This window comes from Heterodontus francisci, chromosome 9 (assembly GCF_036365525.1).
Source record: "Heterodontus francisci isolate sHetFra1 chromosome 9, sHetFra1.hap1, whole genome shotgun sequence".
Classification (NCBI taxonomy): Eukaryota; Metazoa; Chordata; class Chondrichthyes; order Heterodontiformes; family Heterodontidae; genus Heterodontus; species Heterodontus francisci.
In genome coordinates this window covers 39,800,151-39,827,289 of record NC_090379.1, presented here as the reverse complement: position 1 = coordinate 39,827,289, position 27,139 = coordinate 39,800,151, and the positions used below count along the sequence as shown (strand labels likewise).

The window sequence follows — 27,139 nt, the reverse complement described above, 5'->3', positions numbered from 1 at the left end:
CCTTACTTGTGTCTGGTAGATGGTGGACAAGCTTTGGGGAGTTAGGAGGTGGTTTACTTGCTGCAGAACTCCCAGCCTCTGACCTGCTGTTGTAGCCGCAGTATTTATTGAGACAATATAAAAGAGAGGGTACAACTCTAAATGGGGTGCAGGAACAGAGGGACCTGGGTGTATATGTGCATAAGTTGTTGAAGGTGGCTGGACAGGTTGAGAGCGCAGTTAATAAAGCATGCAGCATCCTGGGCTTTATTAATAGGGGCATAGAGCGCAAGAGCAAGGAGGTTATGTTGAACTTGTATAGGGCACAAGTTTGGCCTCTGCTGCAGTATTGTGTCCAGTTCTGGCCACCGCATTTAAGGAAAGATGTGAAGGCATTGGAGAGAGTGCAGAAAAGATTCAGGAGAATGGTTCCAGGGATGAGGAGCTACGCTTATGAAGATAGATTGGAGAAATTGGGACTGATCTCCTTGGAGAAGAGAAGGCTGAGAGGTGATTTGATGGAGGTATTCAAAATCATGAGACTGGACAGAGTAGACAGGGAGAAACTGTTCCAACTCGCGAAAGGATGGAGAATGAGGGCACAGATTTAAAGTGATCGGTAAAAGAAGTAATGGCGACATGAGGAAAAACTTTTTCACACAATGAGTGTTTAAGATCTGGAATGCGTTGCCTGGGAGTGTGATGGAGGCAGATTCAATTGAGGCATTCAAAAGGAAATTAGATAGTTACCTGAACAAGGAAGAATGTGCAGGGTTATGGGGGGGAAGGCGGGAGAATGGCATTAAGTGAATTGCTCACTCGGAGAGCCAGTGCAGACACGATGAACCAAATGGCGGCCTCCTGTGCTGTATCGATTCTGTGATATGGCTGGTCAAGTTCAGTTTTTGATCTTTGGTAACCCCCAGGATGTTAGTGGAGGATTCAGGGCTGGTAATGCCGTTGAATGTCAAGGGAAGATGGTTAGATTCTCTTGTTGGAGATAGTCATTGCTTGGTGCTTTTGTGGTGTGAATGTTACTTGCCACTTACCTGTCCAAGCCTGAATGTTGTCCATGTCTTGCTGCAGTATCTGAGGAGTTGTGAATGGTACTGAACATTGTACAAACATCAGCGAACATCCCCACCTCTGACCTTATGATGGAGGGACGGTCATTGATGAAGCAGCTGAAGATGGTTAGGCCTGGGACAGTACCCTGAGGAACTCCTGCAATGATGTCCTGGGGCTGAGATGATTAGCCTCCAACATTCACAAGCATCTTCCTTTGTGCTAGATATGAGAGTTTTCCCCCGATTTCCATCGACTTCAATTTGGCTAGGGCTCCTTGATGCCACACTCTGTAAAATGCTGCCTTGATGTCAAGGGCAATCACTCTCACCTCACCACTTGAGTTCAGCTCTTTTGTCTATGTTTGGACCAAAGCTGTAATGAGGTCAGGAGTCGAGTGCCCTGGCAGAACCCAAACAGCATCAGTGAACAGATTGTTGCTGTTTAAGTGGTGCTTGATAGCACTGTCAACACCTTCCATCACTTTGCTGATGATTGCGAGTAGACTGATGGGGTGGTAATTGGCCAGATTGGATTTGTCCTGGTTGACGATTACTTTTGCGATAGATTCTTTAATAGTTTTTATAATCACTCTTGCTTTCTTTAAATCAATAGCAAAAGAGGATTACTCTTACTAAATGGATCATCCAGCAGATAAAAAGCAGCAATGAGATTTGTGTCGAAGGAAAAAGGTAACTTCCTTTAGAAATAAACGAAAAAATTATTTTGAAGAGGACTTTGCCCTTTTTTAAATTACCATTTTTACGCCCTCCCCTGTCCTGAACTGCCTCACTCGTGACTGCTCTTTGTGAACTAATGGCAAGGATGAGGAAAAACCTTTTAATGCAGTGAGTGGTTAGGATCTGGAATGCACTGCTTGAGAGTGTGGTGGAAGTAGTTGCAACCAGGGTTTGAAAAAGGAATTGGCTAAGAACCTGAAGAGAAAAAATATGCAGGACTGCGGGGAAAGGGTGGGGGAGTAGGACAAGCTGAGTTGCTCTTGCAGAGAATTGGCATAGACACGATGGGTCAAATGGCCTCCTGTGTTGTAACCATTGTATGCTTCTATGCGTCAGTGTAGTTATTGATTGCCAACAGGTTATTCAAGCTCAAAGGGTATCACAGCAAAGTCTGATCTTGTCTCCATTGAAATCCAGGACAAAGTGTTTATTGTATCGATCAGGGTGAGATATTCTGGCTAATTTTCCCCAGTCTGGGGTGGTGATGCCAGTTTTGGTGCTCCGACAGCCAAGTTGAGATCATGAAACATAGCCCTGGGATTGAACCTGGGGCCTTCTGGATATATATGACTAAAGTAAGCACTAATGTAACAATTAGTGAGGCATTAGTGGAGCAAATGATTGCATATTTTCTAGGCAAAAATACTTTTTTAAAATCTGCAACATACTATAAAACTGGGGAAATGTTTCCATCTAAAGAAACTGAAGGAGTCATGGTCAGAGAATACGCTGGCAAGGAATTTCCTCGGAGCTGGTCCCATTCCATAGATGTAACTTCTTAAGAAATACTGTATGTATGCAGCTAATTTGGGCATACATTGATGGCTTTTAAGTTTTTCCATCCAGAACTGTAATGATACTTTAGTAATCTGTGTTGTAGTGTATGACCTGAAGATATTTCATGTAATAAAAATGCATAGCTGTAAGCCCATCTTTCCTGAAATTTCATGTTTGAATCCTTCCAATCAGGTTTCCATCCTGCCACAATACTAAAATGGCTCTTAGCAGTCACAGATACCATTCTATATGACTGACCAAGGTAAAATAATCTTCCCCATCCTGTCTGCGGCTTTCGACTGTTGACTACACCATTACTCCTCCAGTGCCACTCCTCTGTTAACCAACTGGGTAGGACTGCACTCAACCTGGTTACATTCTTCTCTCTCCAATCCAGAGAATCACCTGCCATGGCTTTTCTTCCCACTCCCACACCAATATCCCTGGACTATCCCAAGGATCTGTCCTTGTCTCCTTCTATTTCTCCATCTACACACTGCCCCTCAGAGACATCATCCAAAAACGCAAGGTGAGGTTCCACATGTATGTTGACAACACCTAGCTGTACTTCTCTCAACCCATCCACTGATTCTAAATTGTAAGACTTGTTGCCTGACATCCTGTACTGGATAAGCAGAAATTTCCTCCAACTAAATATTGGGAAGGCTGAAGCCATTGTCTTTGGTCCCCAAGCCATCAATTTCATCCCTCTCCCTGGCAACTATCTGAGGCTGAAGCAGATTGTTCATAACCTCAGTGTCATCTTTGACTGGGAAATGAGCTTCGATGTAGTGGCCATTTCGGAGACATGGGTAGAGCAGGGGCAGGAATGGATGTTGCAGGTTCCGGGATTTAGATGTTTCAGTAAGAACAGAGAAGATGGTAAAAGAGGGGGGGGTGTGGCATTGTTAATCAAGGAGAGTATTATAGCGACAGAAAGGACGTTTGAGGACTCGTCTACTGAGGTAGTATGGGCCGAGGTTAGAAACAGGAGAGGTGAGGTCACCCTGTTGGGAGTCTTTTATAGACCTCCAAATAGTTCCAGAGATGTAGAGGAAAGGATAGCGAAGATGATTCTCGACAGGGGCGAGAGTAACAGGGTAGTTGTTATGGGGGACTTTAACTTTCCAAATATCGACTGGAAATACTATAGTTCGAGTACTTTAGATGGGTCAGTTTTTGTCCAGTGTGTGCAGGAGGGTTTTCTGGCACAGTATGTAGACAGGCCAACTAGGGGCGATGCCACATTGGATTTGGTACTGGGTAATGAACCCGGCCAGGTGTTAGATTTAGATGTAGGTGAGCACTTTGGTGATAGTGATCACAATTCGGTTAGGTTTACCTTAGCGATGGGCAGGGACAGGTATATACCGCAGGGCAAAAATTATAGCTGGGGGAAAGGAAATTATGATGCGATTAGGCAAGATTTAGGATGCGTAGGATGGGGAAGGAAACTGCAGGGGATGGGAACAATCGAAATGTGGAGCTTATTCAAGGAGCAGCTACTGCGTGTCCTTGATAAGTATGTACCTGTGAGGCAGGGAGGAAGTTGTCGAGCGAGGGAGCCGTGGTTTACTAAAGAAGTTGAAGCGCTTGTCAAGAGGAAGAAGAAGGCTTATGTTAGGATGAGACGTGAAGGCTCAGTTAGGGCGCTTGAGAGTTACAAGCTAGCCAGGAAGGATCTAAAGGGAGAGCTAAGAAGAGCAAGGAGAGGACACGAGAAGTCATTGGCGGATAGGATCAGGGAAAACCCTAAGTCTTTCTATAGGTATATCAGGAATAAAAGAATGACTAGAGTTAGATTAGGGCCAATCAAGGATAGCAGTGGGAAGTTGTGTGTGGAATCAGGGGAAGCGTTAAATGAATATTTTGCGTCAGTATTTACAGTAGAGAAAGAAAATGTTGTCAAGGAGAATACTGAGATTCAGGCTACTAGGCTAGATGGGATTGAGGTTCACAAGGAGGAGGTGTTATCAATTTTGGAAAGTGTGAAAATAGATAGGTTTCCTGGGCCAGATGGGATTTATCCTAGGATTCTCTGGGAAGCCAGGGAGGAGATTGCAGAGCCTTTGTCCTTGATCTTTATGTCATCATTGTCGACAGGAATAGTGCCGGAAGACTGGAGGATAGCAAATGTTGTCCCCTTGTTCAAGAAGGGGAGTAGAGACAGCCCTGGTAACTATAGACCTGTGAGCCTTACTTCGGTTGTGGGTAAAATGTTGTAAAAGGTTATAAGAGACAGGATTTATAATCATCTTGAAAAGAATAAGTTCATTAGCGATAGTCAAAACGGTTTTGTGACGGGTAGGTCGTGCCTCACAAACCTTATTGAGTTTTTCGAGAAGGTGACCAAACAGGTGGATGAGGGTAAAGCAGTGGATGTGGTGTATATGGATTTCAGTAAGGGGTTTGATAAGGTTCCCCACAGTAGGCTATTGCAGAAAATACGGAAGTATGGGGTTGAAGGTGATTTAGAGCTTTGGATCAGAAATTGGCTAGCTGAAAGAAGACAGAGGGTGGTGGTTGATGGCAAATGTTCATCCTGGAGTTTAGTTACTAGTGGTGTACCGCAAGGATCTGTTTTGGGGCCACTGCTGTTTGTCATTTTTATAAATGACCTGGAAGAGGGTGTAGAAGGGTGGGTTAGTAAATTTGCGGATGACACTAAGGTCGGTGGAGTTGTGGATAGTGCCGAAGGATGTTGTAGGGTACAGAGGGACATAGATAGGCTGCAGAGCTGGGCTGAGAGATGGCAAATGGAGTTTAATGCGGAAAAGTGTGAGGTGATTCACTTTGGAAGGAGTAACAGGAATGCAGAGTACTGGGCTAATGGGAAGATTCTTGGTAGTGTAGATGAACAGAGAGATCTTGGTGTCCAGGTGGGTGTCCAGGTGCATAAATCCCTGAAGGTTGCTACCCAGGTTAATAGGGCTGTTAAGAAGGCAATAAAAGTTAGCTTTTATTAGTAGGGGGATCGAGTTTCGGAGCCACGAGGTCATGCTGCAGCTGTACAAAACTCTGGTGAGACCGCACCTGGAGTATTGCGTGCAGTTCTGGTCACCGCATTATAGGAAGGATGTGGAAGCTTTGGAAAGGGTGCAGAGGAGATTTACTAGGATGTTGCCTGGTATGGAAGGAAGGTCTTACGAGGAAAGGCTGAGGGACTTGAGGTTGTTTTCGTTGGAGAGAAGGAGGAGGAGAGGTGACTTAATAGAGACATATAAGATAATCAGAGGGTTGGATAGGGTGGATAGTGAGAGTCTTTTTCCTCGGATGGTGATGGCAAACACGAGGGGACATAGCTTTAAGTTGAGGGGTGATAGATATAGGACAGATGTCAGAGGTAGTTTCTTTACTCAGAGAGTAGTAGGGGCGTGGAACGCCCTGCCTGCAACAGTAGTAGACTCGCCAACTTTAAGGGCATTTAAGTGGTCATTGGATAGACATATGGATGAAAATGGAATAGTGTAGGTCAGATGGTTTCACAGGTCGGCGCAACATCGAGGGCCGAAGGGCCTGTACTGCGCTGTAATGTTCTAATTCTAATTCTTCCTACCACACGTTGGCGTCATCACCAAGACAGCTTAATTTCAGCACTAATATTGCCCGACTCAACTCATCAGCTGCTGAAACTCTCGTCCATGCTTTTGTTACTTCTAGACCTGAGTATTCCAACACTCCTATCTTCCACCCTTCATAACCTTGAGCTCATCCAAAATTTTGCTGCCCGTATCCTAACTTGCACCAAGTCTCATTGACCCATCACCCCATTCTCGCTGACCTACATTGGTTCCTGATCCAGCAGTGCTTAAATTTTAAGATACTAATCCTTGCTTTCAAATCCCTTCATGGCCCTGGCCCAGCCCCACCCTATTTCTGCAACCTCCTCCAGCACTACAAGCCTTTGCAGTTTCTGTACTCCTCCAATTCTTGCCTTGAATATCCCATATTTTAATCGCTCCACCATTGGCGGCTGTGCTTTCAGCTGCCTTAGCCCTAAACTCTGGAATTTCTCCCCCACCCACCCCCGCCAAAAAAACCCTTCTGCCCCTCAACCCCTCTTCCATCCTTTGGACACTCCTTAAAGTCTACCTCTTTGACCGGTCCTAATATGTCCTTGCGTAGCTTACCATGGGATGTTTTACTATGTTAAGAGCGCTTTATTAACGCATAGAAAAATTGAAGCAAATAAAACTGAAAATGGACGTAAACAGTACGATTGAAGTAAAACTAAAAACATCTGCAAAAAATGGCATGGTAAATTATGTTTACATTCTTTTTGCTCTAGTACATATGGTTGTGTTTCAATATATGTATCCTCTGACTCTACCATATTGAATATAAATGTATTTGTGAAATTCCAAAATAATTTGCCAATTTTTGTAATAACCGCAGTTTTCTGTTTAAGTTGAGCACTGAATTTAAGAGAAAAACAGAAAATGCTGGAAATACTCAGCAGGTCAGGCAGCATCTGTGGAGGGAGAAATAGAGTTAATTGGCTGAATTTTCCCAGCCTTGTGGAGGCAAGGTTGGATGCGTGGGGGTGGGGGAATAGTGGGAACCCATGTCGGGATGGCTTTCTGACACAATTCCCACCTCCAGGGGACTCTCCTCAGGGGCAGATGGGAACCTCGTTGGCTGCCCACTCCATGGAGGTAGGCAGCTAATTAGGATAATTAAGGCTCCACGGAGCCATTTTGTAACAATGCCTGTATTTTTCTGCTGTTGGAGCAGCACCTCGCTATGTGTGGAGGCCACCAGCTCAGTCTAAGTGGTCTCCCAGCAGCAAGTCTGGTGGCCAGCGGAGTTGGATGGGGTCATGGGGATGAAAGGCCACAACCGCATCCATCACTGTTCCTGCGGAGTGGTTCCCCAACCCCAATGGCCCTAGTAGTTTCAGGCCTCTGTTTGAGGACTTGAATGCGGGCACCTCAATGTTGAGGTGCCCTCATGCTTGCCCGCGAACAGGAGTAGGCCATTCAGCCCATCAAGCTTGCTCCGTCATTCAATACGATCATGGCTGATCATCCACTTCAATGCCTTTGTCCCACACTATCCCCATATCTTTTTATGTCATTGGTATTTATCTGTCAATCTCTGCTTTAAACATACTCAATGACTGAGCTTCCACAGCCCTCTCGGGTAGAGAATTCCTCCTCATCTCGGTCCTAAGTAGCTTCCCCTTTGTTTTGAAATTGTGTCCCCTGGTTCAAGACTCCCCAACCAGGGGAAACATCTTACCTGCATCTATTCTGCCTGCCTCAGCAGTGCCTAACTCCTGGTGGGGCTGCCAGTGCTCCGATTGGGCTTCCAGCCTCTGGAAGCTGTCTGCCGTCTTTAATCGGACAGCGAGCATGGAAGCGGCCAGTTGGGAGGTTCCATCAGCGGGAGCACTGACAGGTTTGAGACCAGGCTCCCGACGCCCGCTGGAAAATCCAGTCCAATGTTTCATGTCGATAACCTTTCGTTAGAACTGGGATTGAATTTGAGTTTGGTTAATTTGGACCTTTTTTTTTAGTTTCTTCAATTGGAAAACAAATATTGGTTTTAGAACTTATTTATATATTGTGCATGTCCTTTCTCTCAGTGAAAACTAAAACATTGTGTATGTGTTCCCAAACAGAAATGCTGATGGAGTATATTGGCATAGTAATGTAATTGCTAAACGAATAAAACAAACAGAAGTGAAATCTATTACTGGTTCGATTTATGTTCTGAAAGGTCCAATGGATTACGTTGCAATGAAGAACCAAGGTATAGAAAAATAATCTTTGTATGTACTGTTGCTGTTGGAAAATGTTGTTAGAGGCAAGTGTTCTGTAGCTATGATTTGGTACTGCTGTTTTGATTTAAAGCTGAGTGCTCCTTGATAAAATTAGCAACACTGGAAATTGTAATCTTATTTAAAGAAATGCTTTTGTTGACTACATTTTTAATTATTTAAATTTTATTTATAGATACAGCACTGAAACAGGCCCTTCGGCCGACCAAGAACCATCCATTTATACTAACCCTGCAGTCATCCCATATTCTCTACCACCTACCTACACTAGGGGCTTTTTACAATGGGCAATTTACCTATCACCTGCAAGTCTTTGGCGGTGGGAGGAAACCGGAGCACCTGGCGAAAACCCACGCGATCACAGGGAGAACTTGCAAACTCCGCACAGGCAGTACCCAGAATTGAACCCGGGTTCCTGGAGCTGTGAGGCTGCGGTGCTAACCACTGTGCCGCCCTATGTACACAATCTTAATTTATTTTCCTGAAGGCCATCAAAAATTTGGGAAGCCCCAAAAGGATTTATATTTCGGGTGTGAAACATGGTTCAAAATTTGGAATCTCTAACAGTATCATGTCTACTTTGGAAAGTTCATCTATAGTCCTGTCTATATTTCCCCTTTATCACTTAATTTTAGTAAATTAATATAATGACCATAATACAGTTAGTTTTAGCATTATCATATGAAAAGGACAAAGATAAAACAGGAGTAAAAGTTCTAAACTGAGGGAAGGCAAATTTTACGAAACTGAGAGGTGATCTGGCAAAAGTGTACTGGATACAGCTACTTGAAGGAAAACGGGTGGCAAACCAGTGAAAGGCATTCAAAGGTGAGATACTACAGGCACTGTGTAGGCATGTCCCCACAAAGATAGAGGGTGGTACGGCAAAATCTAGAGCCCCCTGATGATCTAGAAGCTTTCAGGGTAAATTAAAGCAGAAAAAGAAAGCTTATGATGATCACAAAAAACTTAATATTTTAGCAAGCTTAGAGGAGTATAGAAAGTACAGGGGTGAAGTAAAAAAGAAAAATAGAAAAGCAAAGAGGGCATGAAAAATTATTGGTAGGTAAAATCAAGGAACACCCAAAGATGTTTTATCAGTACATTAAGAGCAAGAGGATAACTAAGGAAAGGGTAGGGCCTATCAGAGATGTACAAGGGAACTTGTACGTGAATGCAGAAAATGTGGGCAAGTTCAAAATGAGTTTTTTTGTCTCTGTCTTCACAAAGGAGAGTGATGATGCAGACATTGTAGTGAAAGAGGAGTGTGAAATATTAGATACGATACGCATAATGAGAGGGGAAGTACTAGAGGGACTGACATCCTTGAAAGTGGATAAATCGCCAGGGCCGGATGGATTGCATAAAAGGTTGTTAAAGGAAGCCAGGGAGGAAATAGCAGATGCACTGAGGATCATCTTCAAATCTTCACTAGATACAGGGGAGGTGCCAGAGGATTTGAAGTCTGCGAACGTTATACCATTGTTTAAAAAGGGTGTGAGGGATAGGCCAAATAATTATAGGCCGGTCAGTCTGACCTCCATGGTGGTTAAATTATTAGAATCAATTCTAAAGGAGAGGATAAACTGCCACTTAGAAAGGCACGGATTAATCAGGGATAGTCAGCATAGATTTGTTAAGGGAAGGTCGTGTCTTACTAACTTGATTGAATTTTTTGAGGAAGTAACAAGGAGAATTAATGAGGGTAGTGCATTGGATGTGGTCTACATGGATTTTAGTAAGGCATTTGACAAGGTCCCGCATGGCAGACTGGTCAGTAAAATGAAAGCCCCTAGGATACAGGGGAATGCTCCAGGTTGGATTCAAAATTGGCTCAGTCTCAGGAAACAAAGGGTAGTAGTCGACAGATGTTTTTGTGAATGGAAAGCAGTTTCCAGTGACATTCCATAGGGCTCAGTGTTGGGTCCCTTGCTGTTTGTGGTATATATTAGTGATTTGAACTTAAATGTGGGAGGCATGATAGGGAAATTTGCAAATGATACAAAAATCAGCCATGTAGTTGATAATGAAGAGGATAGCTGTAGAATCCAGAATGGTATCTATGGTTTGGTTGAATGGGCGGAAAAGTAGCAAATGGAATCAATCCAGAGAAGTGTGAGGTAATACATATGTGGAGGGCAAACAAAGCGAGGGAATACACAATAAAAGGGAGGCTATTGAGAGGGGTAGAAGAAAATGAGAGGCCTTGGAGTGCATGTCCTCAGGTCCCTGAAGGTGGCAGGACAGGTAGATAGAGTGGTGAAGAAGGCATAGGGAATGCTTTCCTTTATTGGCCAAGGTATAGAATACAAAAGCAGGGATGTAATGCTGGAACTGTATAAAATGCTGGTTAGGCCACAGTTGAAGTATTGCCTCCAGTTCTGGTCACCACATTACAGGAAGGACATAATTGCTGTGGAGAGAGTACAGAGGAGATGTACAAGAATGTTGCCAGGGCTTGAAAGTTGCAGCTATGAGGAAAGATTGGATCGGCTAGGGTTGTTTTCCTTAGAACAGAGGAGGCTGAGGGGTGACTTAATTGAGGTGTACAAAATTATAAGGGGCCTAGATAGAGTAGACAGGAAAGACCTGTTTCCCCTAGCATAGAGGTCAATTACCAGGGGGCACATATTTAAGGTGATTGTTAGAAGGATTAGAGGGGACATAAGGAAAAACATTTTCACCCAGAGGGTGGTGGATGTCTGGAATTCACTGCCAGCAACGGTGGTGAGGCCGAAACCCTCAAATCGTTTAAAAGGTACCTGGACATGCACCTGAAGTGTTGTAACCTGCAAGGCTATGGACCAGGTGCTGGAAGGTGGGATTAAATTGGGCGGCTAGTTTTCTCAGCAGGTGCAGACACGATGGGCTGAATGGCCTCCTTCTGTACTGTAATTTTTCTATGGTTCTAATTGCCAATTCAGATAGGTAACAGTATTTAAGTGAAAATTTTTATCTCTTTTTTTTAATCTGTGATATGTCAATAATTTTACTGTAGAATAATTCCCTCCAAAGGCATATTAACCCGTTTCTCCTTTCAACTTGACAATTTATCCATTATCTATAATAATTCCATGTTATCTTAAATGAGAATGAAAAAATGCAGGTATAGATTTAATCCTTAAATTAACTTTTTTTTTTAAAAAACACAGGTTTCTCCGGTACCATTTTAAAACAATTCATTTTTGGTTTTCCTTTGAATTGGAAGGAGTCTATTGAAGAATTACTTGAAAGTAGGAGGTACACTCTCTTCTGTTTCTGTTCTATACTTTGTGTGGTCTTAATGTGCTGTTGGTATTGTCCAAAATTATCAAGAGTAATAGGGGAAATTTTCAAGAAAACAGTCTCTAAAATGTATCACAATATCCCTCATGATCTTCTACTCAAGCCTATTCCTGCATTCATCATTCTTTTTGTCTGATTGCATCAAAGTATTTGGTAAATATTGAAAAATGGTTGAAAAATTTCCTCTCCCCATTCGGACTGGACATGAATTCATTAAATTTCTCTGTCAAAAATAAGAATATTTGTAGAAGCTCCTGACACGTCTTCTCTGAGTATGACTTAGGACGTTCTGCAAATTGTGCAACAGATTCCAGGGGAATATAACATTGAATCAGCTGAAAAAACTGCTGAGAGTACATTAAATACCAGATTAGTGAAACATTAATCTCTAATATGGCTCACATTTCAGAACACTGGGTGTAATATTTGTCTGTTTAGTTTATGCTTTCTGAGTCTTCTTTTGGGCCTCCTTATCTCGAGAGACAATGGATACGCGCCTGGAGGTGGTCAGTGGTTTGTGAAGCAGCGCCTGGAGTGGCTATAAAGGCCAATTCTGGAGTGACAGGCTCTTCCACAGGTGCTGCAGAGAAATTTGTTTGTTGGGGCTGTTGCACAGTTGGCTCTCCCCTTGCGCCTCTGTCTTTTTTCCTGCCAACTACTAAGTCTCTTCGACTCGCCACAATTTAGCCCTGTCTTTATGGCTGCCCGCCAGCTCTGGCGAATGCTGGCAACTGACTCCCACGACTTGTGATCAATGTCACACGATTTCATGTCACGTTTGCAGACGTCTTTATAACGGAGACATGGACGGCCGGTGGGTCTGATACCAGTGGCGAGCTCGCTGTACAATGTGTCTTTGGGGATCCTGCCATCTTCCATGCGGCTCACATGGCCAAGCCATCTCAAGCGCCGCTGACTCAGTAGTGTGTATAAGCTGGGGGTGTTGGCCGCTTCAAGGACTTCTGTGTTGGAGATATAGTCCTGCCACCTGATGCCAAGTATTCTCCGAAGGCAGCGAAGATGGAATGAATTGAGACGTCGCTCTTGGCTGGCATACGTTGTCCAGGCCTCGCTGCCGTAGAGCAAGGTACTGAGGACACAGGCCTGATACACTCGGACTTTTGTGTTCCGTGTCAGTGCGCCATTTTCCCACACTCTCTTGGCCAGTCTGAACATAGCAGTGGAAGCCTTACCCATGCGCTTGTTGATTTCTGCATCTAGAGACAGGTTACTGGTGATAGTTGAGCCTAGGTAGGTGAACTCTTGAACCACTTCCAGAGCGTGGTCGCCAATATTGATGGATGGAGCATTTCTGACATCCTGCCCCATGATGTTCGTTTTCTTGAGGCTGATGGTTAGGCCAAATTCATTGCAGGCAGACGCAAACCTGTCGATGAGACTCTGCAGGCATTCTTCAGTGTGAGATGTTAAAGCAGCATCGTCAGCAAAGAGGAGTTCTCTGATGAGGACTTTCCGTACTTTGGACTTCGCTCTTAGACGGGCAAGGTTGAACAACCTGCCCCCTGATCTTGTGTGGAGGAAAATTCCTTCTTCAGAGGATTTGAACGCATGTGAAAGCAGCAGGGAGAAGAAAATCCCAAAAAGTGTGGGTGCGAGAACACAGCCCTGTTTCACACCACTCAGGATAGGAAAGGGCTCTGATGAGGAGCCACCATGTTGAATTGTGCCTTTCATATTGTCATGGAATGAGGTGATGATACTTAGTAGCTTTGGTGGACATCCGATCTTTTCTAGTAGTCTGAAGAGACCACGTCTGCTGACGAGGTCAAAGGCTTTGGTGAGATCAATGAAAGCAATGTAGAGGGGCATCTGTTGTTCACGGCATTTCTCCTGTATCTGACGAAGGGAGAACAGCATGTCAATAGTCGATCTCTCTGCACGAAAGCCACACTGTGCCTCAGGGTAGACGCGCTCGGCCAGCTTCTGGAGCCTGTTCAGAGCGACTCGAGCAAAGACTTTCCCCACTATGCTGAGCAGGGAGATTCCACGGTAGTTGTTGCAGTCACCGCGGTCACCTTTGTTTTTATAGAGGGTGATGATGTTGGCATCGCGCATGTCCTGGGGTACTGCTCCCTCGTCCCAGCACAGGCATAGCAGTTCATGTAGTGCTGAGAGTATAGCAGGCTTGGCACTCTTGATTATTTCAGGGGTAATGCTGTCCTTCCCTTCTGAGTAAGCACCCGAAAAAGCATCAGAGTACTCCTCGAACTAACACCCAAAAAGTCCAAATTATATCACAATCCATTGTTAGCTGTTCAATCACTGGAAAGAGTCCATTCCTATTAAACTATCCACAGTGTTTGGAGATGCCTTTGTTCGAACAATTACTATGTGTATAGGTGGCTACATTTCAAGGTTGCTGTGTACTTAGTTTTTGATTAAGTTGCTAAACAACAAACTTAATCGCAAAAAGATTGAACAGTTTCAATTATCAGTTGAAATGTTAACTTCAGGTGGGGGGGGGGGGGGAGGAGGGGAAGGTGGGAGGAGAAAAATGGATTAGAATATATTGATCCCACCTTACAGAAAATCAAATCCTGCCAGTAGCGTCTGGGTCACCACTCCCACACAAAAGGAGCAATGTAACATTTGAAGGTGGGAAGAAATGGAATCTGTTTTGGAAGTTCACAATGACAAACTAAATTATTGAAATAATATTAGTATGTTTAAAAATATATATATATCAAAAGTTCTCATTATTTAGGGAAAAGCCTAACAATCCAAACATGAGAGAGATTAAAGATGCCAGAATTCAAAAGCCACCTTCAGTGGAATCCAGAAAATCACAAGATGATCACATTTCTGCAGGTGGAACTAAAGTGAGGATGTCAACAAAGGAAAAACATACAAAAAAGCCAAAAATTAAGAATGGTAAGTTTTTTAGTATTTGTTAAGATAGATAATTCGTTAAAATTCATATAAAGGAGTAGGAGTAGTATTATTTACTTATATTTTAAATTGAAATGCATCTATGCCCATTTGAAGGGAAAATGTTTTGGTAATGCAGTGACAATTCTGCTCCCCATTTGTAATGGTAGCACAGGTCAATTCCATTTGTTAGCCACTTTGCTGCTCACCATTGAGAGAACTAGGCATATTTTATTTGAGAGAGATAAAAGTTTTGCATTGTACCTTCACTGATATGGTTATAGCAAAAATAAAACCAGACAAATTGGAAGGATACTTTTTTGTTTCTATAATAAAGATTTAACTGTTGTGTGCAGTAGTAAATATCCTACTAAGAAAATTTGGTTTAGGAAAATTTCATCGCTGGCAATGCTAGTATTTGTTGCCCATTCCCAATTGCCTTAGACAGCTGAGTGGCTTGTTAGGTCATTTCAGAGGGCAGTTAAGAGTCAACCACATTGCTGTGGGTCTGGAGTCACATGAAGGCCAGACCAGGTAAGGACATTAGTGAACCAGATAGGTTTTTGCAACAATCAGTAGTTTCATGGCACTGTTACGGAGACCAGCTTTCAATTCCAGAGTTTTATTAATTAATTGAATTTTTATTAATTAATTGAATGTAATTTCCACCAACTGCCCTGGTGGGAGTTGAATCCATGTCCCCAGGGCATTAGCCTGGGCCTCGGGATTACTAGTTTAGTGACATTACCACTACGCTACCATCTTAATTTGTAGAGTGCATAAATGAGTACCAATGCTCAATTCATTTTCGGATGGCATTGCTGGTCCCACCTCATTTATGTAAACTAATCTAATTAGAGTCACAGATTCGTACAGGATAGAAACAGGCCCTTCGGCCCACCGCGCCCATGCCGACCATAATGTCTATCTATACTAATCCCACCTGCCTGCATTAATTCCATATCCCTCTATGCCTTGCTCATTCAAGTGCCTGACCAGATGCCTCTTAAATGTTGCTACTGTTCCTGCCTCCACCACCTTCTCAGGCAGCTCATTCCAGATACCCACTATTCTTTGTGTGAAAGATTTACCCCTTTGATCCCCTTTAAACCTCCTCCCTCTCACCTTAAATCTATGCCCTCTAGTTTTACTCACCCCTACCATGGGAAATAGATTCTGGCTATCTACCCTATCTATGCCTCTCATAATTTTATATACCTCTATCATGGCCCCTCTCAGCCTCCTTCGCTCCAGGGAAAACAGACCCAGTCTATCCAATCTCTCTTTATAACTCAAGCCCTCCAAACCAGGCAACATCCGTGTGAATCTTTTCTGCACCCTCTCTAGCTTAATCACATCTTTCCTGTAGTGCGGCGACCAGAACTGAACACAGTACTCCAAATGCGGCCTAACCAACGTTATGTGCAACTGTAACATGATGTCCCAACTCTTGTACTCAATGCCTCAGCTGATGAAGGCAAGCATGCCATAAGCCTTTTTCACTACCCAGTCTTCCTGTGTTGCCACTTTCAGGGAACTATGTACTTGCACCCCAAGGTCTCTCTGCTCAACAACACTCCCCAGGGCCCTGCCATTCACTGTATATGTCCTGCCCTGGTTTAACTTCACACTTGTCTGCGTTAAATTCCATTTGCCAATCCCTTGTCCACTTTCCCAGTTTATCTATATCCAATTGTAACCTTAGACAACCTTCTTCACTGTCCACTATACCACCAATTTTGGTGTCTGCAAACTTACTAATCATGCCCCCTACATTCACATCCAAGTCATTAATATACATGACAAACAACAGAGGGCCCAGCACCGATCCCTGCAGCACACCACTGGTCACCGGCCTCCAATCTGAAAAACAACCCTCCACTACCACCCTCTGCCTCCCATCACCAAGCCAATTTTGTATCCAATTTGTCAGCTCACCCTGAATCCCAAGTGTTCGAATCTTCTGGACCAGCCTACCATGCGGGACCTTGTCAAAGGCCTTGCTATAGTCCATGTAGACAATGTCCATCGCCCTGCCCTCGTCAATCCTCTTGGTTACCTCCTTGAAAGGCTCAAATCAAATTCATGAGACATGATTTCCCACGCACAAAGCCATGCTGACTATCCCTAATCAGACCATGCCTTTCCAGATGCATATAAATCCTGTCTCTCAGAATCCCTTCCAATAACTTTCCCACCACTGATGTAAGGCTCACCGGCCTGTAGTTCCCTGGCTTATCCCTGCTGCCCTTCTTAAATAAAGGCACAACATTAGCTATCCTCCAGTCTTCCAGTACCTCACCCGTGGCTAACGATGATACAAAAATCTCTGCCAGGGCCCCAGCAATCTCCTCCCTTGCTTCCCATAGCATCCTAGGATACACCTGGTCAGGCCCTGGGGATTTATCCACCTTAATGCGCTTCAAGACCTCCAATACCACCTCCTTTGCAATGTTGATATGCTCCAGGATATCGGTGTTCCCTCCCTTGAACTCACTAGCTTCCATGACCTTCTCCACGGTAAATAAGGACGAGAAATATTCATTTAAGACCTCGCCCATTTCCCGTGGCTCCACACATAGATTGCCACACTGATCCTGAAAGGGGACCTACTCTCTCCCTCGCTACCCTTTTACTCTTAATATACTTACAGAATTTTTTAGGATTCTCCTTTATCTTATCTGCCAGGGAAGTCTCATGGCCCCTTTTTGCCCTCCTAATTTCCTTCTTAAGTGTAGTCCTACATCCCTTATACTCCTCGATGGACTCGCTCGATCCCAGCTGCCTATACCTGACATATGCCTCCTTCTTTGACCTGACCAGACCCTCGATATCCCTCGTCAACCAAGGTTCCCTAAACTTGCCAGCCTTGCCCTTCCATCTAACAGGAACATGCTGGCCCTGAACTCTTCCTATCTCACTTTTAAAAGCCTCCCACTTGCCAGACGTCCCTTTACCTGTTAACAGCCTCTCCATTTCAACTTTTGAGAGTTCCTCTCTGATGCCATTGAAATTAGCCTTCCCCCAATTTAGGACTTCAACCTGAGGACCAGTCCTATCCTTTTCCATACCTATCTTGAAGCTAATAGAGTTATGGTCATTGGTCCCAAAGTGCTCCCCCACTGACACATCAACCACCTGCCCATCCTCATTTCCTAAGAGGAGGTCGAGTGTAGCCCCTTCTCTAGTAGGGCCATCCACATACTGCTTCAGAAAACTATCCTGGACACACTTAACAAATTCTTCCCCATCTGATCCCTTAGCACTAAGACAGTCCCAGTCAATACTAGGGAAGTTAAAATCACAACCCTATAATTCCTACACCTATCTGTGATTTCCCTATATATATGCTCCTCCACTTCCCTCTGACTAGTGGGGGGGCCTATAGTATAATCCCATCAAAGTGATCACCACTTTCTTATTTCTGAGTTCTACCCATATGGCCTCACTGGACATTCCCCCCGGGATATCCTCTTTAAGTACTGCCGTGATGTCCTCCCTAATCAATAGTGCAACTCCCCCTCCTCTCTTACCTCCACCTCTGTCACGCCGGAAGGTTCGGTACCCCGGAACATTGAGCTGCCAGTCCTGCACATCCCTCAACCACGTTTCCGTAATAGCTATAATATCACAATCCCATGTACCGATCCATGCTCTGAGTTCGTCTGCCTTACCTGTCAGGCTTCTTGCATTAAAGTAAATGCAGTTTAGCCTACCAGACCTTCCACGATCCCTGTCCCGCCCCTGCCCGGCCTGCCTACTGGACTTGCTTGCTTTAACCTCTACATTTGCCTCAACTATCTCATCTGAGAGACTACTACTTTGGGTCCCACCCCCCTGCAAGACTAGTTTAAACCCTCCCGAGTAGTACTGGCAAACCTCCCCGCAAGGATATTGGTCCCCCTCCAGTTTAAATACAACCTGTCCTTCTTGTACAGGTCACCTCTGCACCAGAAGAGATCCCAATGATCCAAGTAGCTGAAGCCCTCCTGCCTACACCAGCTCTTCAGCCATGCATTCATTTGCCTAATCCTCCTATTCCTGCCCTCACTCGCACCTGGCATGGGGAGTAATCCTGAGATTACAACCCTAGAGGTCCTGCTTTTTAACCTTCTGCCTAACTCCCTATATTCACTTTGCAGGACCTCATCTCTCTTCCTGCCTATGTCGTTAGTACCAATATGGACCATGACCTCTGGCTGCTCACCCTCCCCTTTCAGAATGTCCTGCAGCTGCTCCGAGACATCCTTGACCCTAGCACCAGGGAGGCAACATACTAGCCTGGAGTCTCGTTTGTGGCCACAGAAACGCCTATCTGCACCCCTTATGATAGAATCCCCTATCACTATAGCTCTTCCAATTCTTTTCCTCCCCTGCTGTGCAGCAGAGCCCTCCGTGGTGCCACAAACTTGGCTGTTGCTGCTTTCCCCTTTGAGGTCATCCCCCCCCCCCCTCCCCCCTAACAGTATGCAAAGCGGTATATCTGTTTGAGAGGGGGATGGCCACAGGGGACTCCTGCACTACCTGCCTGCGCCTACTACTCCGTCTGGTGGTCACCCATCTCTTTTCTGTCTGTGCAGCCATTACCTGCAGTGTGACCACCTCACTAAACGTGCTATCCACGACTTCCTAAGCATCATGGATGCTCCACAGTGAATCCACCTGCAGCTCCAGCTCCATAATGCAGGTAGCCAGTAGCTGCAGCTGGATACACCTCCTGCACACATGGTCGTTGAGGACACTGGAAGCGTCCCTGATTTCCCACATTGCGCAGAAGAAACATATCACGGGGCTGAGCTGTCCTGCCATGACTTACCCTTATGTTAATTAGTTACTCCCTTAATTCAAAAAAGACCGCAATTGTTGACAACGCGATCGGTAGGTGGTGCTGTTTTGGCACATGCGCAAATACAGCATGTGCCACGAAAACGTCACAGCTTGCGACTGTAGCAGCTGCCAAGACTAAAGATGGCGCTGCTCAAAGAATCTCAGAGATGAAACCTAACAAACACGTGGTAGAATACAATGGCCGGAGTGAGAGAGTGGAGCGGGCCGGGGAGAGCAGCGCGGGGGCCGGGGAGAGCAGCGCGGGGAGCGGGGAGACCAGCGGTAGCGGTGCCGGGAGGGGTGGGGTGGGGGAGAAAGAGGGAGGGGGAAGGAGGGAGGGGTAAAGAAGGGGGGAGGGGAGGAAGGGGAGAGAGTGGGGGGGGGAGGAAGGGGAGAGAGTGGGGTGGGGGGGGAGCAGCGGAACGGAAGAGGAGTGCCTTTTTCTGTGCATGCGCCATAAACACAACAGCAAAAGACTTACTGGCCAGTCCCTGGAACCGGTGACACCAAGGTCTTCGCACGCTCGCTCCCCGCGGCTCTCTACGGCCTCTCGCTTCCGGCCCTCTCCATTCAGCCGTTCCTTCCAGCTGCGGATGCCCAATCCAGTTGCTTTCTCCCCTTCGCCACAGTACTTCAGGCATTGCAACTGTCTGGTCCCTGCATTTTGCATGCTCCCTCTCCCCACCCCTCCCTGCTCTCCCCACCCCTCCCCCTCTTCACCCACCCCTCCCTCTACCCCCCTACCTCCACCCCTCCACCATAGTTGAATATCTGAAGTGCAGTTGCAAAGTCGGGGAAAAAGCATGCAAAACAAAACCTCAACAATTCTGGGTTTAATTATTGAAAAGTTTTATTAAGTTCATTAAGTATCCGAGGAACTGCTGTGCATGGATATATGAGTGTTGTGTCCAGCATTCCCGTTAGACAGACAGGCCGAGTCTCTGCTATGCACAGCTAAAGAGATTGTTCCTGGAGAGCCTTGTGGTGAATGAACACTTGGCTCTCTATTCCACTACTGTATTGTCCATGTGAAGAAGGCAAAGTCACAAGAGTCTGAGCTCAGTCTATTCTTGGTGAATTTTCCCCAAGCGCATCCCAATGTGCATTCCCAATTCATCCATAAATGCAATGTTCCTTTCCACATCATGATGAGCTCCGCAGCATGATCCAGTTGCCTTCGTTGCTTGAATGCTGACCGTAAGTCTCGAGGATTGTTTTCTCGACGGCATGTTTCACATGAAAAGAAGAAAAGCAAATCAGAGTCAGAGCTTGCCTCCCTCCATCCACTGAAATTACTGTTGCGCACACCTTTTTAAGTTCTGCAGTGAAGGCACCAATTGATAACGTCGCCAATGAAGCACTTATTACCCACCTCAGATGCAGGAATCATCACGTCCTTGCGTCAACTCCTGCACTGCCTCCTTTGCTGGAATGCCGTCCTTAAGTGTCAAGGATTGTTTTCTCAAGGGCACATTTTACATGAAAGGAAATAATGAAAGAAGATCAGTGTCAGAGCTTCCCTCCCTCCAATGAAATTTCTGTTGCGCATGCTTTATGCTCTGCAGTATAGGCCAATGAATCACTTAGTACCCACCTCAGCTGTAGAAGTCAGGATGATGTAACTGCCCCTATCTCGTGATGGTTCAATGCTGCTCTCAGGGAAAACATGAATGATGTGAGGGTGCTGGAAAAAGAAGCACATTTCTTTTGGACTATGAACATAAAGCAGGCCATTTAGCCCAGCTGTTCCCTGCTAGTGGTTATGCTACTCGTGCGTCTTCCCATCCATTCCCATTTAATCCTGCCTACTACTATCAGCATCATCTTCCATTTCTTTCACTCTTATCTACCTTTGCCTTAAAGCAGCACTGAGGATGGAGAATGGTGTGGCTGCACTCCCACCTCACCAGTTGTGTGCGCAGCAAGAGCATTCACATTTGTGCTACCACTGGACACGGCACGCTTGTTTCTTTTAGTGCTCAGTCTCTTCTTGCTGAATGTTCCCCAAGTGCTTGACCCCTTTGGACGCTTTCTCTGCTTGACAGGCAGCAGCTGGCAATTGCGGAGTCTCACAAGGCTCTGCATGGTTGTTTCAAGGGCGGATGGGGAATCATGTGACTGTGTGTCCATGTGCACTGCTTGGATGGGTGCAGGAACAGGTGACTGTGTAACTGAACAGCAAGGAGAGGGTACCGCAGGTGGGGGAAGTGGAGCTTTGAACAGGCAGGCGTATGTATGGTCCATCAGATCATTAGGCCAGGGGGTGAAACGCTCAGGATCCATGGATTGTGGCACGCGACTGATGTCCAGCGCATGGCCACCTCCATCCGAAGGTGCTTCCGGGCAATTGCTGGGCAAATTAATTGGCTCCATCTCATCAGCCAGTCCTTGTGTTTATGGCGCATGCACAGAAAAAGGCACTCCCCTTCCGCTCCTCCCCCCTCCCCACCGACCTCCCTTCCCCCCTCCCTCCCGACCTCCCTCCCTTCCCCTCCCCTCCCTCCCCTCCCTCCCCCCTCCCTTCCCTCCTCCCCCTCCTCCCTTCCCTCCTCCCTTCCCTCCTCCCCCCTTCCCTTCCCTCCTTCCCCCCCCTCCCTTCCCCCCCCGACCTCCCTTCCCCCCCCCCTTCCCTCCATCCCGACCTCCCTTCCCCCTCCCCCCCCGACCTCCCTTCCCCCTCCCCCCCCGACCTCCCTTCCCCCTCCCCCCCCCGACCTCCCTTCCCCCTCCCCCCCCGACCTCCCTTCCCCCTCCCCCCCTTCCCCCCCGACCTCCCTTCCCCCCCGACCTCCCTTCCCCCCCGACCTCCCTTCCCCCCCGACCTCCCTTCCCCCCTCCCCCCCGACCTACCTCCCTTCCCCCCTCCCTCCTTCCGTTCCTTGCCTTCTTTCCCCCATCCCTTCCCCCCTCCCTTCCCTCCCTTGAAATGTTTTCAGACCAACTTAACAACAGGGACTGGAGCACATGCAATGCCCCAGACAATGTAAATATTTTCATAGCAACTTACCTTGGAACAATCTCCTCTGTCTAATAAAAATGAAGCAAATGTCCAAAATGACTAAATAATTGAGATAAAATGCCCGACGAAACCTCTCCTCCTTCCATTTTCAAAAACACGCGCCGAAGCTTTCGGAAGATTGACGCACACGGGCTCCGGCCATCTGCGCATGCGCTGCGGTCCGGATTGCCAGGACCAGTTTGCGCATGCGCAGAGGCCAACCTGGCGTGTTCCCCGAGGAAGATGACGTTACGCGATGACGTCATCGGCGCATGCACAAACTGGTCCTGGCAATCCGGACCGTAGCGCATGCGCAGAGGGCCTGAGACCGTGTGCGCATGTGCGCACCGCGGCGCATCCTGATGATGTAGCGTTGTCATCAATCACTTTGTTCAAAAAATACTAATTATACTAAGGGCCTTGTTCCACCCACTTCAATCTAAAGTCCTTTTTTAAAAAAAAAAACAACTTTGGTAGTACTCACCTTATCACCAGAGATTTTTTTTCCAACAAAAAAAACTTTCCCCTTTTTTTAAGGTATTCTAACATCTGCTACTCACCAACCAATCAGCGTGCAGCTCTCCTCAGACGTCACTGTTTGCCTTTTTTTTACAAAACTCCGGCGCGCTGGAAGAAGTACGACTGCTCTCCGCTCCCGGCGTTCTCCCCACAGGTCCGCTCTGGTCCGCTCCCGGAAGGTTAATTAATGTCTCCTGGCTGGTGGCGGGGGGGAAGGGAGTGAAGAGATTCTTTTCATTTCCTCCAAATACCATATGAACAGGTTACTAATTGAAGTAGAATAGAGGTAATTTCATCCAACTGATATTTTGACCAGGCAGTGACATGACTACTCCTGAACTGCATAAGAGTATAATCCAGGACCCCCAGTGGTCTACTGGGAAAAGGTACCGCAAGGTTCATCACAAAGTTAGAAGGTTTCGTTCCAAAGCTGTGCAGAGCTGAATTCACCCCCGCCTCCTTTTCTGGAAAGTGTCTCTGAAATGATGGAAACAACTGTGATATTAGGGGTTTTCAACATCTCAGGCTTGTCCTGTAATCTCCAGGAATTAATGATTCATCTCCTATGAAACTGCTATGAACAACTGGGAGAAAAATGACAGGGGCATTGAAAATGTATTTGTTTCATTTTCTTTTAACACGGTTTATTTATAAAATTTGGAGATTGGCGGTGGGGGAAGGCAGGGATCATTTAATTGGCTAATGAAGAGTCTGTTTGCTTTACAGTTGGCAGAGGAAAGTGGTATACCACAAGAATGGGTCTGTTGGGTGACAAATGTTGGAAGCAGGAGGTCATGTGAGGAAACCTCCAGGAATATGTCCAACCAGAGTTGGCAAGTCTGTGCTACCCCCAATTATAATCAAATATTTTGCTGGCACTCCCTGTGTAGGATCACATATGAAGAATTGCTAGCTAAGCATTCATAATCTGATGTCACCTGCAGAATCATACAGCTGCAACATAGAATCTTCAGGAGTGGAAAGCAAATTGCATTTAAAGAAACATAATATTGATCTTCCTAGCCATCAAATTTCTGGTTGCCATATTTAACCATCTCTACCTAAATTTGTGAAAGAGTTTGTTTTTCTTTAATTACATTCTTCATTGCCAAAAAACCTGTTGATGTGTAGTTGTTTTCACTGGGTGTACTGGTAGATTGTAACAGCCAAGGTTTTTATTTCGTATGTGACAACGCTGACAGATTAAGTTTGGGACATAGTCAGTACAAGTTTACACGAACAACTTGTACTTTTATAGGGCCTTTATTGTAATAAAACATACCGAGGCATTTCACAGGGACAACATAAAACAAAATGATGCTGAGCCACATAAGGAGATATTGGGGCAAATGAGGTAGATTTTAAGTGTTGCCTTAAAGGAGAAAAGAGGAAGAGTGGTTTAGGGAGGGAATTCTAGACCTTAGGGCCCAGGAAACTGAAGGCATAGCCTCTAATGGTGAGGTGATTAAAATTTGATGCTTAAGAGGCCAGAATTAGAGGAGTACAGATATCTCTGAGGATTGTGGTGCTACAGGAAGTTAGAGATAGGAAGGGGCGAGGCCGTGGATGAGTTTGAAAACAAGGATGTGAATTTTAAAATTGAAGTAGAAGGGAGTTTCTCAAAATGGAGACGTGTGACCAGTGGTGTTCCACAGGGATCCGTGCTGGGACCACTGTTGTTTGTGATATACATTAATGATTTGGAGGAAAGTATAGGTGGACTGATTAGCAAGTTTGCAGACGACACTAAGATTGGTGGAGTAGCAGATAGTGAAGGGGACTGTCAGAGAATACAGCAGAATATAGATAGATTGGAGAGTTGGGCAGAGAAATGGCAGATGGAGTTCAATCAGGGCAAATGCGAGGTGATGCATTTTGGAAGATCCAATTCAAGAGTGAACTATACAGTAAATGGAAAAGTCCTGGGGAAAATTGATGTCCAGAGAGATTTGGGTGTTCAGGTCCACTGTTCCCTGAAGGTGGCAACGCAGGTAAATAGAGTGGTCAAGAAGGCATACGGCATGCTTTCCTTCATCGGACGGGGCATTGAGTACAAGAGTTGGCAGGTCATGTTACAGTTGTATAGGACTTTGGTTCGGCCACATTTGGAATACTGCGTACAGTTCTGGTCGCCACATTATCAAAAGGCTGTGGATGCTTTGGAGAGGGTGCAGAGGAGGTTCACCAGGATGTTGCCTGGTATGGAGGGCGCTAGCTATGAAGAGAGGTTGAGCAGATTAGGATTATTTTCATTAGAAAGACGGAGGTTGAGGGGGGACCTGATTGAGGTGTACAAAATCATGAGAGGTATAGACAGGGTGGATAGCAAGAGGCTTTTTCCCAGAGTGGGGGTTTCAATTACTAGAGGACACGAGTTCAAAGTGAAAGGGGAAAAGTTTAGGGGGGATATGCGTGGAAAGTTCTTTACGCAGAGGGTGGTGGGCACCTGGAACGCATTGCCAGCGGAGGTGGTAGATGCGGGCACGATGGAGTCTTTTAAGATGTATCTAGACAGATACATGAATGGGCAGGAAGAAAAGAGATACAGAACCTTAGAAAATAGGCGACATGTTTAGAGAGAGGATCTGGATCGGCGCAGGCTTGGAGGGCCGAAGGGCCTGTTCCTGTGCTGTAATTATCTTTGTTCTTTGTTCTTTGAAGTATTGCTTAACTGGGAGCCAGTGCACTTCAGCAAGCACAGGGATGATGGGTGATCTGGTTTAGAGTGAATTCGGATATGAGCTACAGAGTTGTATGACCTCAAGTTTATGGGGGTGTAGAACATGGGAGGACAGTCAAGGATGAGTTAAAATTGTCAAATCTAGAAGTAACAGAGGCATGGAAGAGGGTTTCAGCAACCAATGAGCTAAGGCAGGGGCAGAGTCTGGCGATGTTAGAGGTGGAAATAGGCGGTCTTAGTGACTGCATGGATGTGGGGTTAGGAGCTCATCTTGGGGTCAAATATGACCAAGGTTGCATACAATCGGTTCAGTCTCAAGACAGATGTCAAGGAGATAGGTGGAGCCGTTGGCTAGGGAATGGAGTTTGTAGTAGGGACCAGAGACAATGGCTTTGGGCTTCCCAGTATTTAATTGGATGAAATTTCTGCTCATCCGGGAATGAATGTTGGGTGAGCAATCTTAAAATTTAGAGACAGTGGAGGGATTCAGAGAGGCGGTGATGAGTTTAAGCTTAGTGTTGCCAGCGTACATGTGAAAACTGATGTGTTTTGGATGATGTCGCTGAGGGGCAGCGTGTAGATGAGAAACAAGAAGGGAGCAAGGTTAGATCCTTGACACCGGATGTAACTGCAGGAGTAGGAAGAGAAGCCATTGCAGGTAATTCTCTGGCTATGATTAGATAGATAAGAGTGAATGGTGTGATCAGCAGTGTGAACGGCTGAAGGCAGGGTGAGGAGGGATAGTTTACCTGTGTCATAGTCACGTAGGATGTCATTTGTGACTTTGAGAGCTGTTTCAGTACTGTGGCAGTGCGAAACCTGATGGAAGGATTCAAGCATGGAATCCTGGGAAAGATGGCCATAAAATTGGAAGGCAGCAACGCGTTCAAGGACTTTGGAGACAGAAGGGAGGTACAAGATGGGGTGGTAGTTTGAAAGGACAGTGGGTGTCAAGTGTTTAGTGAGACTCAAAATGAATTAATAGAAAATAACATTGCTTTGTTAATTGCAATCAAATTAATAAATTGTTTTGTAATCTAAAGCATAATCTTGAAATGTATTGCATAGGAACAGAAATAGGCCATTAAGCCCCTTAAGTCTGTTCTGCTAATTTCAATTTACCCAGCATCCACAGATGTTGGGAGAGCAAGTTCCATATTTCCATTTATTCTTTGTGCAAAAAATTGCTTTTTGACTCCACTCTTGAATGACCCAGCTCTAATTTTAAGATTGTACCTCCTTGTTCTGAATTTCCCCACAGAGGAAATAGCTTCTCTATATCTATTCAATTGTGTCCTTTTTTCATTTTAAGCTCTTAATTAGATTACCCCACAACCTTCTCAACTCAAGGGATTGCAAGCCAAGCTTCTATAACTTTTTCTCATAACTTAACACTTTAGATCCTGATATCATTCTAGTTAATCTGCACTTTACCCTCTCCAATGTGTATAACTTCCCTGGAAGAGTGGTGCCCAAAACTGAACATGGTACACCAAATGGGGTCGGACCAAGACTCTTCAGAACTGAAACATAACTTCCTCCACTTTGTATTCCAGCCCCCTTGAGCTAAAAGCCAACATTCCATTAGCTTTCTTGAT

General features: G+C 45.6%; 1 protein-coding gene across 6 annotated transcripts in view; it reads left to right on the top strand.

Annotated features, from left to right (window-relative positions):
- mis18bp1 (MIS18 binding protein 1) overlaps nt 1-27,139 on the top strand; it is a 106,439-nt gene that overhangs the window by 38,676 nt on the left and 40,624 nt on the right. For all 6 annotated transcript variants that reach the window (XM_068038877.1, XM_068038871.1, XM_068038872.1 and 3 more), the window contains 4 exons: nt 1,660-1,736; nt 8,185-8,315; nt 11,496-11,583; nt 14,354-14,520. In XM_068038877.1, the coding sequence (XP_067894978.1) occupies nt 1,660-1,736; nt 8,185-8,315; nt 11,496-11,583; nt 14,354-14,520 (463 nt within the window). The remainder of the gene's footprint in view (nt 1-1,659; nt 1,737-8,184; nt 8,316-11,495; nt 11,584-14,353; nt 14,521-27,139) is intronic.